Raw genomic sequence first — 16,594 nt, forward strand, 5'->3', positions numbered from 1 at the left:
ATGCATTTGATTTCTTTTAACAGTGAGGTACATAAGCGGGCCCAGGGCAGAAAACGAATAGGAAAGAAGAACTTTAAGAAACGCTGGTTACGAGTCACCAACCAGGAGCTGTCCTATCACAAACAGAAAGGTGAGTAATCTTAGTTATGAGTTCATGATAAAGAAACTCCTCCAGTCCTCCAATTCCGTTTTGAAATGTGGGCGTGTAACTCCAGACACTTGTTTTTGCTGGCAGTGTTTCACATGGCAAAAGTTAAAATGAAAATACATGCACAGAGAGTCACATATTGTCAAGCTCACATTCTTGTTTGTGTAGCTTCTCTTCGTGTAGTGTGGTCGACCCGTTCTGGATGTGAAACAATCTGTTTCTCTTATTTGACTTATGCAATCGCTTTTATGTTATGGGTGTGGACTTGTGTTCACTGGTGTCAGTGGAGCTTTTTAGCAATGTGATGAGTACTGAGGGCTGAATATGATCTTTTATTTGTAACATCTAATGTGTCCGATTGTAAATATTGTAAAGTAGTATTAGTCCACTATTTCGGATGTATAAAGCAAGGGGGTTGCTGGTCATCAAATGCTGATACAGAGAAGTTTTAGAAAGCAGAACAAGGGGAAGTTTATTCATAGATTTCAGCTTTAAAAATATTTCTTACACAATATCTCACGATTTACATGGCCGGAATAATTCACAATAATAATATAATCACAATATCTATTGAAATCATTAAAACAATAAATAATGACACCAACATCATTAATTTTGTTTGTTTTGTTTTCTCTTTTATTTTGGCCAATAAAGTATACCAGAGGTTAAGTTTGGGCCACAAAACGTTTGTTTTCTATTGTGTTCTATAATTTGTGTATAATTATAATTTTAACCAAAAATTTTAGTTTCATAAAGATTCAAAATATGGTTAAATACAGTAAATATCTAGTTTAAATCATGTTTTTCACTTACAGTATTGAACACAAGAAAGAATTATTGCAAAATGTTTACAAAATATTTACTTAATTTATGCTATAATTTCATACTTTTATATTTGTATTATCTAGTAATACATATTATTTACTCTTATTGAAATTGTAACAAAAAATTACACTTAATTTTTAATTCTGATAACCTTGACTTTTATGATTCTGATGTGTGTTGTCATGCTGTCAGTCTTTCACATTTCTGTTGGTTGACTTTATGTCCTTCCTGTATGGAAGCCCAATCCTGCCAAAATAAAAAAATTATAAATACATTTCTGTATCCATATGGTAATGAGGGGGCGTATCTTGCTTCAGACATGGCAGTCGAGCATAGAGTGCTGATGTAGGCCAACATGTAAACTTTAAGGCCATAGTGACATCTTTTGCTTTGACAAAATGACATGCAAGAGATGAGCGTGTTCACTTGAAACAATAATAAAGTATATTACAGCATTTACAATAGTAAACTGCAGCATACTATATTATAGTTAGATATACTATAGTGCACTATTGTACTAGAGTAGGATTTAAAAGCCCTTTTATCATTTTGTTAGTGTTTTTTGGCAGATTTGTATGACCACAGTTCCACTACAAATACTCTGGTTAACTCCGGTTATACTGTAGCAACACCATGGTTACATTGCAAGGAAGCTATTGACTATTGAAACAAATTTGGAGTGACCAAATGTTTTATATAGCATTTTACATAGCAAACAAAACAGCATAGAATATACTTCATTGTTAATAGTGAAATATATCAGACAGCCCTGGGGAGAACGAACACTCCTCTTGATCAGTCACTAATAATGTAGTTACCCGCCATTGCGGCTATTGTGATTTCAGGTACTGTATGACTAACCATCTTGGCCGGTACGCTGTGATGACACACATTATGACTGATAAGAGCGCCATGTAACACATCAAAACAGAGGTCAAATTACATCAAGTTCACAACTTCATAACATTCCTACCATAATTCCCATGTTCCTTTGAGTGAGTTAACTGCGAAACCAAAGACGCAGCAATTCCCAAGATGTGACACGGATTTCAAGGTCACAGAATGTCCCGCACATTACACTTTTGTGGGTTTGTTGTACAAATAAACATTTTAGTTGTTGTTATGTCACAGCAGGCCAGCATGATGGTTTGACCTTGTTGTTAGTTTCAGCAGGGGTTACTCGTGTTTCCTGATATAAGCTGTATGATTCTATAACGGCTTTCTTTCTCATCAGTGCTCTTACATGCTATTGCAAGTGCTCATTTAAACGAAGCCCCAACCATAAATATGAAACTGATGATGTGTAACTTTCTGCACCATTAGAGTTATAAATATGAATCATGGGATGTATCATGGAGAAAGGCGTGTTTTTACTTTGTGAAATCATCTGATAATTCAGTAAATAAAGTTAGAAATCTTATAGATATACATACAGCAGCAGAAATGCTTAAGAGACCATATCAGGGACTCGAAATTTCAAAAGTGTCTTTTTACATTTATTGGCAGAACATGAAAACTGGTCAAAATAACAGTAAAGATGCTCAGAATTTTTTCAGACCGCAAAAACTGCAAAGAAAACAAGTTCATATTCACTTTTAAGCATTAAAACAGTAATATTCATCCATGTATTTAAAAAAAGTTCAAAATAATTTTTTATGTGATAACCTTGGTCTTTATCAAGGCTCTCCGTTTTTATGTGTACAGACACTGGGCTGGAATAGACACAATACTTCTAGAAATGCTGATTGAATGAAAATTTGCAACGGCCGTAGGGCTGTAAATAAATTTTTAAAACATCATTAATTTTCTTTAGAAAAAATGAACATTTCGTTATTTTGTGCAGACATTCAGATGTTTTGACTAACCGACAGTGAATGTGGTGCGTGCATAACCAACAGTGAATAAACGCAGGACTGGGTCACTTTGACACTGAAAAGAGAAAGGACTGTTCTGTCGATGTTGTTTTTCCATGTATCTTGTAAATCATCACCGTTGTTTTAGTCCTTTGATCTAATTCCTCCTCAGCTGAGATCATTGTGTTAACAATGCAAAGGTTTTAGGTGTGGAATTTCACATATTGATTATCATTTTAATAAAATCATATGCCAAATGCATAAATGCAAATGATTTGATGATGAGGTATTCTAAGAGTAAAAATATATAATGGTGGTTGTCACGTTAAACATAAAAGTTGTATCCTCGGCATGTCTTTTTTTAATGTATAACGGAATATCGAATCTGTTAAAGACAACATTAGCATGCTTCTCAAACAAGTATCAGAAAATTACTTTAGTCTTGAAAGGCCGAAAGGGGATGTGCATGTTTTGTGCATCAGGTCGCTAACTGCATTCGATTAAAAGCGGCAGCTGGATGTTTTGTTTAAAGTACACATGTCTTGTATTAGAGCTATTTATTACTGTCATATGGACATTCTTCTAATATATATTGCTTTCATATGAACATTCTTCTAATACCAGAGGAGCATTGGCCTTCCCATCGGAGTCTGGTTTCTCATATAGTTCACCCAAAAATGAAAGTTCTGTCATCATTTACTCACCCTCTTGTCATTTCAAACTTGTATGACTTTCTTCTGCAGAACACAAGAGAAGATATTTTTAAGGATGTTTATAACCGAACAGCGGTGTCAGACATCGACTTCTATTGTATGGACACAAAACCAACGCAAGTGAGTGGCTGCCATCACTGTTCGGTCAATGACATTTTTCAAAGTATATCTTCTTTTGTGTTCTGCGGAAGAAAGAAACTCAAACAGGTTTGATACGACACAGGGGTTAGTAAAAGATGACAGAATTTAAATTTTTGGGTGAACTATCACATTTTAAGGATTTCTGCGGCATGACACAAAAGAAGATATTTTGAAGTACCTGGGTAACCAAAAAACATTGACCCCCTTGACATTTCTCAAAATAGCTTATTTTAGTGTTCCACAGAAGAAAGAGTCATATTTGGATTCATAAATATCCCTTTAATTTCACAATTTGTTCAGTGGAGGGTCATCAGCACCACTGAGAGTCTGAAGGAAATTATGTCCGGGTCTCTACAGATGTGTATCCTTCATCTGTAAGTGTTTCTCCAGATTAAAGAGCTGAGGTGTTGAGGATGTTCTAAGGTTCCTCTTGGTTCCTGAAGTGCAAGGTTACTGCCGGACGTTACTGGATAAACTCAATCTGACCCTCTTAAAAAGTTACAAACATCACTTAGGGGTGACAGAAAAGAGAAGTGGCAGAGCTCTCTACTGTCATTAAAGGGAAATGTCACCCAAAAATGGAAAGTCTGTCATCATATACTCACCCTCATGTCATTCCATACCTGTATGGCTTTCTTTCTTCTGCAGAACACAAATGAAGATATTTTGAAGAATGTCGTAACCAAACAACCTATTCACTTCTATTGTATGGACACAAAACCAGTGCAAGTGGTATCGTTTCTGTTTGGTTTCACATCACTCTTCCAAATATCTTTTGTGTTCTACGGAAGAAAGAAAGGCATACAGGTTTGAAATGACTTGGTGGTTTATACAGAAACCCATCTGTAAATACCCTAGCATATGCTTTACCACTGTTTCTCAGTAAGTCTGTCCTCTCCTGTAGCTGGTAGGATATGGAGCTTGCAACATCAAGGTCATGAGTTTGATTCTTAGGGAAAATAACTACAAAGCATTTGCGCTTTACTGTTATCGCTTTGTTTAGAAACATCTACCAAATGCAGAAATGTCAATGTAATGTAGATGCATTAGCTGATCGTGTTAAATGTCAAACCGCTATCTTTTATCTTTACTCTGTCATGTTAGGAAGTTAAAAACCTTTGGTTTATGTTAGTTTATGGCTTCAATGAAACCGCTTTATTTCATTGAAATAAAATGAAAAAAGTGATGATGATGATTTGAAGATCGACACCGAAAAGGACAAGTGTTACTATGTAGAAACGTTTTAACTATGTTACAGTTTACTCAAAATTAGACAATTTTCCCTTTGATACATTTTCATAAAGCTAATTCTTTGATTAACCAATCAACACTGGAACTCTTTGTTCACATGTTTTAAGAATACGTTTTAACTATATGTGTTTAACTGTAAAGCAGGTCAGAAGTACCGATAAAGCCAGCGGATGGCAAATACAGACCTGGCAGATTTTAGAAAAGATCATTTGAATGTCTGACATCTCTTGAACTTGGTGAAAGAGTGCGTGTGTTTGTGGGGTTTTGGTTCTCAAGCATTTGCGTATTTTGGCTTGCTGTGATACAAATATTTTTTCATCAGCTGAAGTGATAAAAATAGGAATTTATCAAACCTGTAGAATGCGCATGAGAAACTGCTGTGTGTTTATGTTGGCGGGGATGGGCCAGTGCTATCTGCTGCACAGGCTCGGCCCGGCCAGACCGAGTCAAGGGTCGTCACGGGATTAACAAGCGTCTATTTTAGAACCACCATCCCTAGATGTTTGTCTATGTGTGTCTGGGAGAAGCGGTCCCAGACACTCCCAAAAAAGGAGGTCTGGGGCTACATTTAGAGTTTAAAATAATTTAATAGTTTTGTTGTTATGTTATAAAAATGAAGTGTTTTTTATTTGCTGTTTAAACTTCACGATGAATGCATGTTTGTGTCCAGGGAAAGAAGCGTTGTGCATCATTCCTGTGAAAAACATCCTCGGAGTCGAGAAACTGGATGAGAGTGCCTTTAACCGCAAAAATGTGAGTGTCATGCAATTGCGTTTGTGTGGTCTTTTGTATAGACACTTTGACTAGGTGAGAGGATTCGTAAAAGTGTCTGCCTAATGCATACGTGTAAATGAATGTTAAACATTTGCATTTGTTTTGTCCAGATGTTTCAGGTAATCCTTTCAGAAAAGCCTTTATATGTTCAGGCTGGGAACTGCGTGGAGGCAAACAGTTGGATCGAGGTGTTAAGTCAGGTGAGCCGCTGTAACCCGGGACGGCTCAGCGCCTTTCACCCCTCTGCTTATATCGGTGGATCCTGGTTTTGCTGCAAGGAAGCAAATGAAAACACTCCGGGCTGTAAACCCTCGACGGCGTAAGACATTTGATCAACTACATTCACGAAAAGGGCTTTATGTTCAAACCAGAACACATTATTCTTATCTCTGTAATACTTTGTTTTCACACGTGGTTGTGTCCTATAGGACAGTGTTGGCTAATATTCAACTGGACATAGACTGTGACCGAGAAACAGAGAGAATCTTTTCCTTCTTCTCATCAAACCTCTCCAGACTGCAGAAGATGGAGGGTGCGTATGACAGTAACATCAAACTTGACCCTGTTTGATTGTTTTAATTAGTATTTGTTTATTTTGCAGTGCACAGTATGCTTACTAAAATGTTTTTTTTTCATAATCTTAAACCTTTTGTCTTGTGCGATACTTTTTCATTTCTGCTGACATAATCAAGGCTACACAGGTGGGAAAAAGTCATATTAAACACGATTATCCTATCCTGTGTTTCCAGTCAAACCCTCATAGAGTCCAAACCTTATATTCTGCCTGAGTAGCAGTCAAAATCTTGAACACATCAACTCATTTTTCCAGAGAAAGTATACTGACCTCAAAATATCCCTCAAATTAAAACTAGTAGCAACCCTTACACACCAAAGAAATGACACATACGGACTGTCAATATATGAAATACTTTAAAAGAGAGGAGATTTTGGCAGCCTCTAGCTGTGAGATTGCAAATTGCAACCATTGGCTCACTCCACCCTCACTTTCGAAGCACTATGGTGTCTGACACAACACTAATTCCACTGTAAGACTAGCCTTTGAGCATGCGAAAACCATTCGGACGGTGCTGCGAAAAAAGGCTGAAGCAATTGCTCCATCTTTACATTTCTGTACCAAGAGGTCACGTGATGGCATTTTGATCTTCTTTTGGTCTCAGGTCAGAGTTCACCAAACTTGGTCATAGGAATAACCGTTCTTCGGATAGGACCTTAAAAAAACCCATTGCATTTCAAGTAAAGAGTAGGGGTGTAACCCCGGTGTCATGGCTAGATTCCCTCCACTGACCCTTGTCAATCACGGCCTCCTTAAAAGAAATCTTCACCCTCTGAATCGGCTCTATATCTCTCTCTCCACCTATAGCTGGTGTGTGGTGAGCACACTGGCGCCGTTGTACTGTGGCTGCCTTCACCCAAGTGGATGCTGCACACTGGTTGTGGTTGAGGAGAGACCCCCTCATATGATTATGAAGCGCTTTGGGTGTACAACAATACACAATAAAGCACTATATAAATGCCTCATTCATTCAATCATTCATTCAAACTTGAACTTTGCTACGCAGCGAAATGCAAAATATCTTCGGACGGGCTTGCGTTTCTGGTCTGACACATTCGCATGCGTATGAATGGAACTCAATGGGATGAAAAGTCAAGTATGACCACGGCATACAATGTCTTCAGAGGCATATTATGACCTTACCTAGTGAAGTGTTACAGATCGCGTTTAGTAAATTAGTTTTCAACGCAGACAACGCATTTACGAAACTCACTGCATAGAGCAGTTTGTCTGTTTAGGGCTACTGTAGAAAAAACAGGGCGAATTCTACGTAGGGGAACAGTGTGTCTACAGTGTGTCATTATTTCAAAACACCTTTACATGAAAAAGCACCTTGATTTGAAAATACATTGAATATTGAAAAATATTTTAATATTTTGTTTTGTAAAGACACTATTTGGCAATCTCTAAAGACACTTTATGTTGTGCATCATGGGATATTTTTTTGTCTCCTTTTCTTACACTATCTGGTCCAACTCTTCTGTTCAAAAATAAATGAATGTTTTGTAAAGAAATTGGCAAAACTCAAGCATACTCGAAACCAAAAAATATTTCCCTCTAAACAAATCCTTCAGCTCAAAGGGTCTTTTAATGCCATGAGAAAAATGTAGTCAAGTGTGTCCAAACTTTTGACTGGAACCGTACATTACATGAACTTAAATGCGTTGCGATCTTTCCTTCCTCTTCTGGCAAAACCTGTGTTTTATGGTTCCAGACAGTCATAGAGGCTGTGTGCAATCGATACGTGACCGATTCCATGTGTGTGTCGGCAGATGCCTGTGCCGGTATGTCTGTGTATCTCGGTCAGCAGAAAGAGCAGGAGGAGTATTCAGCCTTCACTATACAGGACCCGAAAGAGACCTTCCGCACCATTAAAGAGCTCAGATCCGTGCTGGAGGACCTGCAGGCTCATCACGAATCGAAGGGGGCGCTGACCGATGAGCCAGGCACTATGTAAGATACCTACTAGATTTTCAAAAAGACATTCTTATGTCCCAATGTTATGTATGCAGTACACTGATACACAGATGAGCATACTGTATCCCATAATGCATTCAGTTGACCATCCATATCCAGTGGAACCACAATTATTATTCTTGATGCAAGAATATAAGTCTATTATGTTGTTTTTGTTTGCAGGGAGAATCCTATAGTGGGAAAGACAGCATAACACTGTGGCTACAAGACCAAGTGAGACTGATACAGCCACACCAGCAGATGGTGCTGTGTTGGTTGACCTATGGGGCGGAACCTCTGAAAACATTCAGAGAAGCGCAGCCAGCGTCCACACGTGACTGAATCGAACCTCTCCAGATAATCGGTGTTCCGGCATACACACAAGAATTTGGCCAGTCGAGAGTGGAATGTCCGTGAGTCGCTATCAACTGAAACATCGAAGCTCTTTTCAGTGTGTGCCCAGCTCATCTCAGTCTTATATCAGTTGTTTAGAAACCTCAAGCATCAGTCGGCACAGTACGAAAAGATTCTCATCACATCTTATTCATTCCTAACCAGGCTGTGAAAGTCCAGACATCACCAATTGTCTGAGAAATTATAGCTGCTAAAATCCTCTATGAGTTCTCTATGAAAGAACTCAACCTTTGAATTTTTTTATGCTTCGTCCATCAATGAATTATCCTACAGTCCTTTCACACAGTCAGATTAACTCTGTCAAAGGGAATCTTTCTATTTGTATTCCTTTATGCCATTTCTGTGAGCGCGTGTATGATTTTCTATCTGTGATGGATAGAATGAATCTGCCTTATAAATTCAGTAGAGGTACTTACAGTCCCACACTCATGTCTGAATTAGGGAGTAAAGCAGAAGCACTTTAGATATTTGGAATATTCCAGATGAGATCGTTTTAGATACGTGGTATCAATCTTTTTTCCCAATATTGATCAGTTACATGATCAGCTTTGTGTAATGTTCTGTAGAAAACGTTCATATCCTGTAGATTTTTACTAGCTATTTTTCTTACGCCAAAGAAGTTGTTTTGTAGCTTTTCATGACTTGAAAATGGTATACGTGTAGTTTTCTATAATGACAGAAATTTTAAATACAGAAAATGGATATCTATATTTTATTGACGTACGTTTTGGGGGCATCGTACATTTTGATAGACCATCAAGAAAATTTCAATCAATCTTGTGAATTTATTTTCCCATAACAAATGTTTTCATATTTTTTGGTGTGCTGTCATAAGCTCTGTGCCAAAACCTAACCAGCCTGGCGATATTTAGAGAGATGGGTACACTCCTCAAAGGCAATCCCACAATGCCTTGCGACAAATCAAGCAAAATGGGAAAACTGTCACCCAAGCAAAATGGGTTGACTGTCACATAATGTTTCATGATGTTAGCTTAGCAACGTGCTAACATCAAACTTTATTGGAATAAATTGTGAAAGGGTATTTGTGTGAAGTACACAAATTTCAACATAACAAAAACACAAATTTCATAGATTAGGTACTTGTGATATCAACGACGGTTACGATTGTCCCTTAAATTCTAGCTGCCTATATAGACATGAACAGCAAGCAGCTCACTAATGTTTGGAACAGAGCTGTAATCCTCCTAGTTTGCTTTATGTCAAGTCAAAATCGCATGTGTCACGGATTGTCCTGTCGATCTCTGACCAACCTGCTGATCATTACAGTGGTAGCACTTTATTATACAGTCTTGTTCGGACTATGTACTTACCATTTAACTATTTAGGGACCAACCCAAACCTTAGCCTACCCTAAGTACATTCTAAGTGCGTTTACTGTACAACAAAGTGCAACCATTACAGGTCTACACAAAGATCTCAACAATACACAACCCAATCACATCAGAGAAGAGTTTTGTGTGTCTTGCTCCAACGTCTTTGAAGACTGTTAGGTGCCGTTTGCCTTTGTTGTGTACTACATACACACAGCCACGGGAAAGAATTAAGAGACCATTTCAAAATAATGTTTTAGTTTTGTCTGATGGTTTAGTTAAAATTATCATTTTTGTTTCATTCTCTGTGCTAACAATATTTCTCCCAATTTATTCGCATTTATATGCAGAAGATGAACAAACTGGTAAAAATAACACGTTCGTATCAACAATAATATTTATACATGTATTAAGGTCAAGTTAAAAAAAATTCATGTGATAACCTCGATTTTTATCAAAGTTTTCATGTGTCTTGTCATTCTTGTCTTTCATATTGCTGATGGATGACTTAGTCACTCCCGAGGTTTGATTTTGTTGAAATTCAACAGACACTGGACTGAAACGACCACAATACATCTAGTAATGCTGATTAAATGAAAATTTGGAATGGTCTCTGAATTTTTTTCGCGCCTGTATATTGGTCTAAATCAGTGATTCTCATACTGCTGGCTTATGATCCAAAAACAGCTCTCAGAAATCAGGGAACTTTGTCTAAAGCAGCTAATAAAATACATTAACCATTTAAATGAAAGGTAACAAAATGAACATAACAAAAGGGACGATTAAACACTTTACGTATTTTTTTGTTATTGGTGTACAATCAAACTGTGTCTTCTATCCAACAATGAATTCAAGCCAAATGACTCATAATCTGGTTGCATGACAATGCTTTCATCTTTAAAAAGAATTAGCAAAACCACGCAATGTACAGGACCCCAATCAGTTGAAATATTGGTAAACTACTTGAAGTTTTGTGAAATTAAATGAGCAGAAAGCATAGAAATCTGGTACGATAAACAATTTTGATTTCTCAAGCAAAACCAGCGGATAAGCACTGGTGTAGACAAACCACCAGCTAGCATAAAGCTACATGTTAGCATGCGACTATGTATCAAATTGAATTGTCTCACCTTTTATGTTTCGTAAAAGACACCTTACCAAAATACAAATAAATGTTATTTGAAAAAGTAATCGGAAAGCAGATCCAAGATACATCAATCAATAGATTTGATAAAAAAAATGATGCAACATTCCCAATCCAGTTAAAATGTTTAAAGTCAGAATATATGTTTGTATTTGAGCCTTCAAATGTGTGTCATTTCTATGTGTATCTTTTGTCATATGTGCGATGTGTAGATTTGTGTGTAGCACACTGTAAACTCATGTCAGTGTATTGATTGAAAGCAACATGAATGTTCATGTGGTACGCTGAGGCTTCACTAGACTTCAGCAAAAATGTGGTAGTGATGGACCATCATTCATAACTGTGGTAAAGCCACTTGAGGTCACTTAGCACTGCGCCACAGGCCTGCTTTACTCTTTAGGTTACTCTGTACTCATTCAATGCCCACCATCTTTCATCATCTGGACATACATTTATACAAACTCAACATGCAGAGAGGATTTCGACCAGCATCCAGTGGCCTTTAAGACCCCCACCCCTATCTAAAGATTAGTCTTTAACATTCCCAGTTTAGCACTTAGACCAATGCAGACGATAACATTTTTTCTTTAAGTTTTTAACTGAATGGTACGAATCTACAATCGCCCTGTTGAAACGGTTGCTTGTGTTTCACAAATCCCATCAAATATGTGTAAGTCTTTTTAAAACCATGTCGTTTGAATTATGCATTTCTTAAATTATTATATTTTTAGATTAATAATGTAGGTCTGTAAAACTGCTATAAATATTTGCACAGATTTGACCACTTGTTTGTTTTTACTCCTGATTTTCTGCCAGCGTATAACTAACTGTACTTGACATGTTTGCTTCATTTTGTTATTTAAATGTTTTTATACTATTATTTTCACAATACGTGCTCACATAATTCCTCTGTTATTAGTTATGTGGAATTCATTTGCAATAAATATATTGTTTGTGCGTTTTTGTGTCGTTTGTTTCTATGCATCATTTTGCACATGATCACAATTGTTGCACAAGTCAGTTTATTGTTGGATTGAATATAGGTTGGTTGTGAAAATGTTACCCTGCGATGTCATTTCAGAGATCATTTGAATTGGTTCTAGCTGGAATTGGTTCTAGCCTGGAAGCCAGTTTGAAATCAGTTTTTTGACATGACTTGAGTATCCAAATAGTTTGTGGTAGCTTTAAGGACAATAACAGCACCATTTACGTTTCTCCTCTCAAAAATCAAGGAATCAATCAAAAAGGCACATAGTAACAGTGAGATTCTGGTTGAACCAACAAGCACAGACAGGAGAAAACCATTAAGGTTACATGTCAAAAGATCTAAATGGCTAATCATAAATAATTAGCTTTATGTGTCCAGTTTATAACAAAAGCTTTTGTGTGAACTTGGATCAATGGAATCCGTTGCAATGAACATGCCAGTTGCTTTGCATTTCTTCTGCTGCGCTTGATTTGTGGAAACACTGCAAAGTTTGGCTCCACACGTGAACTGTGATTTAAAGATGTTTTATCAGAGGCTGGAAATCCTCCAGCGCAAACACTCTGTACGTGCAGCACATGAACTGTCTGTATACATGTATTATAGTTTTTCACAAGTGGAACTTGACATCACTGTGTTGATGATGTCATGTAAAATGTAGACTAATACAGTAACTTACACTCTTAAAAGTAAAGGTGCTTTGTGATGCCGTTGAATAACCTTTAACATCCGAAGGAACTTTCTGTTTCACAAAAGGTTGTTTGTGGTGAAAAAAGGTTATTTGGAATTTTAAAGGTAAAGAAAGAGATGATTCTTTAAAGAACCTTTGACTGAATTGTTCTTTGTAGAACTAAAAATCTTTCTTCTATGGGATTGCTGTGAAGATCCTTTTAAGCACCTTTATTTTTAAGAGTGTAATGTGCACCGTGCTTACTCCTTTATCCACAGCTAGCCGTGCATTTAAGAGTTTTAATGCATACCTTCCAGCCAATCAGAATCAAGTATTCAAACGGGTTGCATGTAGGGGGAATCAAACCCGGATCCCTGGTGTGAGGTATTACTCACTGAGCTAGTCCCAAGGGTTTAAACCCAATCGCAGAAGATCTGAGAGTCAAGAGGCTTTAGTGCTAAAAAATAACACTTTACTCTGTAGAGAAAAAGGTTCCAAACAACCTTGGCATGCCGTGCTGCCAATATACAGAGTAACACAAAAGTAGACTCGAGGGTGTAAATAATCAACATAAGACCACCTAACTTCAAAACTGCGTGGAAATAAGGCATAAACAGATCAAGATTGAACACAAAGGCAGAGAACAAACAGACTTATAAAGGGTCAAACGCAGGTGTAGACAATTCGGTGATGATGAGGTGTTGAATGAGGCAATGTTGACCTCTACAGGCCTGGACCGACCAGAGTCCACATGGGTGCCATCCACTATTCTGAAAGTGCCTGGCAGGAGGTTCAGAGAGAGCGAGCCAGGGTGAACAAATATTCCTCAAAGAACAGACACGTTATAGTAATAAGGTAATAATCAAGACTGTTAGGAGAATTGATTGTGTTTCGATGAAACTGACACACGTTTTCTTTAAAACACTAGCGTTTAATGGTTCAGTTAGGTGCAGCCGAAAACAATGCCAGTGTGTCAGAACCAAAATCTGAAAACTCTGAATGTTCCTGTCTCTTCTGACCTTTAAAAGTGTATTTGACAGGTTGCCAACCATAATGCTGGTTCTATCTCAAAGTTAGGTTTATTGAGTTTTAACACATGAAATACATGTGTGTCCATTAGAATACAAGTCGTGTATGTGACACACGAATGCTTCTCCTGATATAATTTATATTTTGTTTATGAATCTTTTTCCAAAAATATATTTACATTGCCCACGTTACGTTTATTATGGTGAATTTCATTATGCTTAAAGGTCCAGTGTATGAAATTTAGTGGCATCTAGCAGTGAGGTTGTGAATTGCAAACAACGGCTCACTCCACCCCTCCCTTTCGAAGCACTACGGTGGCTGACACAGAACTAAGAGGACGTCACCTTTTCGTTTCCTTGCCGAAGAGACAACGAATTTACGAAACGCACTCTGTAGAGCAGTTTGTCCGTTTAGGGCTACTGTAGAAACAACATGGCGAATTCTATGTAAGGGGACCTGGTGTATACCTAGATAGAAATCTCTCATTCTAAGATAATAAAAACATATCGCTTCATTAGGTAAGGTCTTTATTTGCCTCTGAAGACGGTATATTATATTGCATTTCTGTATATAGATCCTCCAAAAAAAGTACACACAGCGCCTTTAAACAAACTTCCACTGATCTGAAAAACAGATATTTATTTTCCAAGCTTACTCTAATGGCTGAACCCAATGAATTTCAGGCTGTATCTTGTTTAAGGCTAATGTGTTTGTTTAACAATCGTCACGGTGGGACAGTGAGTGACCGAGGAGCCGTGGGAAGAGGTTTTGCAGACAGGGCTGTTGACTAGCTTGACAGTCTCAGAGAAGAGTTCAGAAATGTGGTTAAATTGTTCTTAACTTCATGCCAGATGTAAAAGAATAAGACCAGTGCCAGGAATTAACTGTGCTTTCATCAATACCCAACAACAGAGACTATATACTGTAATTACTGTGCACAGGTGTGAAAACTGTATGTAATGTATATTCTCTATAAGTACACTGTAGTTAAGACATCTAATATAAAGTGACAATGAGGCTTTTGCGGTTTTCTGTTCTATTCTCTCATTTATATCTTCATGTATCTGGGCTTGCATGATGGTCAATAAATGATGAGAGGCTTTTTATGACAGTATGATGATGAGAATTTGTCATTAGGCACACTGTCAGATTTATTCACTTGAAAGAACTTTCCAGGGAATTCCTGTAGTAATCAAATGATATAATCAACTAACCATGACAACTTTTTCTCACATTTACTGTATGTGCTCCACACACCGATTGCCATATCACAAGAGTGATTCAAAAGATTTATTTATTTATTTCATGTCATCCATAAACATTACTTTGTAAATCTCATCGCATTGATTTCCATCAACAGAGGAGGTGAAGACAACAACACCTATTATTCCAGGCTCCTTCGCGGTGTGATAGTATATACATAGAATTTAAATATTAAAGACATGTGTCACAGAATATTGAGCAGGTTATCTGTGTTGTTACTAGGGTGTCTAATTATAAATGTACTATTTTCGTCCTTTAGCCAGAGATGTTGAAATACCATCACATTATGAGTTAAAATACATTTTCATTCCCACCCCAATGTCCCACTGTGCAGCTGGGAGGGTCATGTTTTCCCTGGCATGGTCCCTGTCATCTCTTATATTTCTGTATAATCTCCTCCCTCATTTCTTATTCTCATCATCTCCGTGATCTTTGTTCTGGATGTTCTTGTTGTGTGTGATGTGTCCAGGCATTGAGGCCTGTGCTCAAATACTTCTTTTGCAAAGCAAAACAGCACTTAGATGGACCGTGACATTTGAAAAGACAGATGGTAAAGATTATGTTCCAGATTAAGTTTAGTAAATCTCATATATGGTTGTGCTGGCAGTGGTGGAAGAGTTTCTGAAGAGACACATTACCAATACACATACCTGTACAAGTATTGTCCAAAGATGTACACAAAGAACATTCCTCTGTTTTGGTGTGCAAAATTAAATTATTTTTTTTATATTTTAATGATGTAATGCTCTAAATTATTTGTCAAATTAAGGTGAAGTCAGCTGGGGTCCCCTTGTGGGCCACAGCCCCCCTGTTGACAACCACTGGCCTGATAAATGACAAAATAATCTGAATCAAACTACTTATTTGAGTAAACCACATTGAAGGGAATTGTGTTAAGATCATCCTCAATGGTTTTCACATGTGGTGACCCACAAGGCTCCATTTTGGGCCCATTATTTTCCTTGTTTCTAGGTTCTTTCTTTCAGAAGTACTCAGGCTTATGCAACACTACTTTAGTCTACATTCATGTTAAATGATTGTTGTTTAATTTGTAATCTCATCTCTTGGTATTAAAAAAATGGTGGCAAAAAAACACTTAAATCATTTACGGTGTTTTCCTAAATTAGACATTACTTTTGGCCACAACTGTAAATTATCTTGACCTTGACAGATTGTATTTTAATATTAATACTGGTGCACTTTCTGTTGTGAACATCACTTTTAAATGCATTACAATTTTATTTTATAACTATGAGACCAGAAAATTTCTGGAACAGTGGTCCACAGATTCTGTCAATAGAGGTAACCCAGTGCATTCCTCTACTATAAAACAATTTAACGTTGTTACGCATGGTCTACATCTAGTCTGAGATCCTTTCCGTGTGGCGTTGACAACTAACATATTTCGCAAAGCTGGTGGACAGATGGAGTTTATCGGATGGACAAAATAAATGGGAAGGACGTTGTACTTGAAACAGATTGTAACCCTTCTCATCAGTGGCTCATCAAACGCATTACATCAG

The 16,594-nt window shown here is 37.3% G+C and overlaps 1 protein-coding gene across 2 annotated transcripts in view; it reads left to right on the forward strand.

Annotated features, from left to right (window-relative positions):
- rasa2 (RAS p21 protein activator 2) overlaps positions 1-12,084 on the forward strand; it is a 43,214-nt gene extending 31,130 nt beyond the window's left edge. For both annotated transcript variants that reach the window (XM_079465284.1, XM_079465285.1), the window contains 6 exons: positions 24-130; positions 5,602-5,684; positions 5,816-6,024; positions 6,134-6,237; positions 8,052-8,232; positions 8,419-12,084. In XM_079465284.1, the coding sequence (XP_079321410.1) occupies positions 24-130; positions 5,602-5,684; positions 5,816-6,024; positions 6,134-6,237; positions 8,052-8,232; positions 8,419-8,449 (715 nt within the window). In that variant the 3' untranslated portion in view covers positions 8,450-12,084. The remainder of the gene's footprint in view (positions 1-23; positions 131-5,601; positions 5,685-5,815; positions 6,025-6,133; positions 6,238-8,051; positions 8,233-8,418) is intronic.
- The last annotated feature ends 4,510 nt before the right edge of the window (positions 12,085-16,594 follow it).

Source organism: Barbatula barbatula (assembly GCF_947034865.1).
Source record: "Barbatula barbatula genome assembly, chromosome: 10".
NCBI classification, from domain to species: domain Eukaryota; kingdom Metazoa; phylum Chordata; class Actinopteri; order Cypriniformes; family Nemacheilidae; genus Barbatula; species Barbatula barbatula.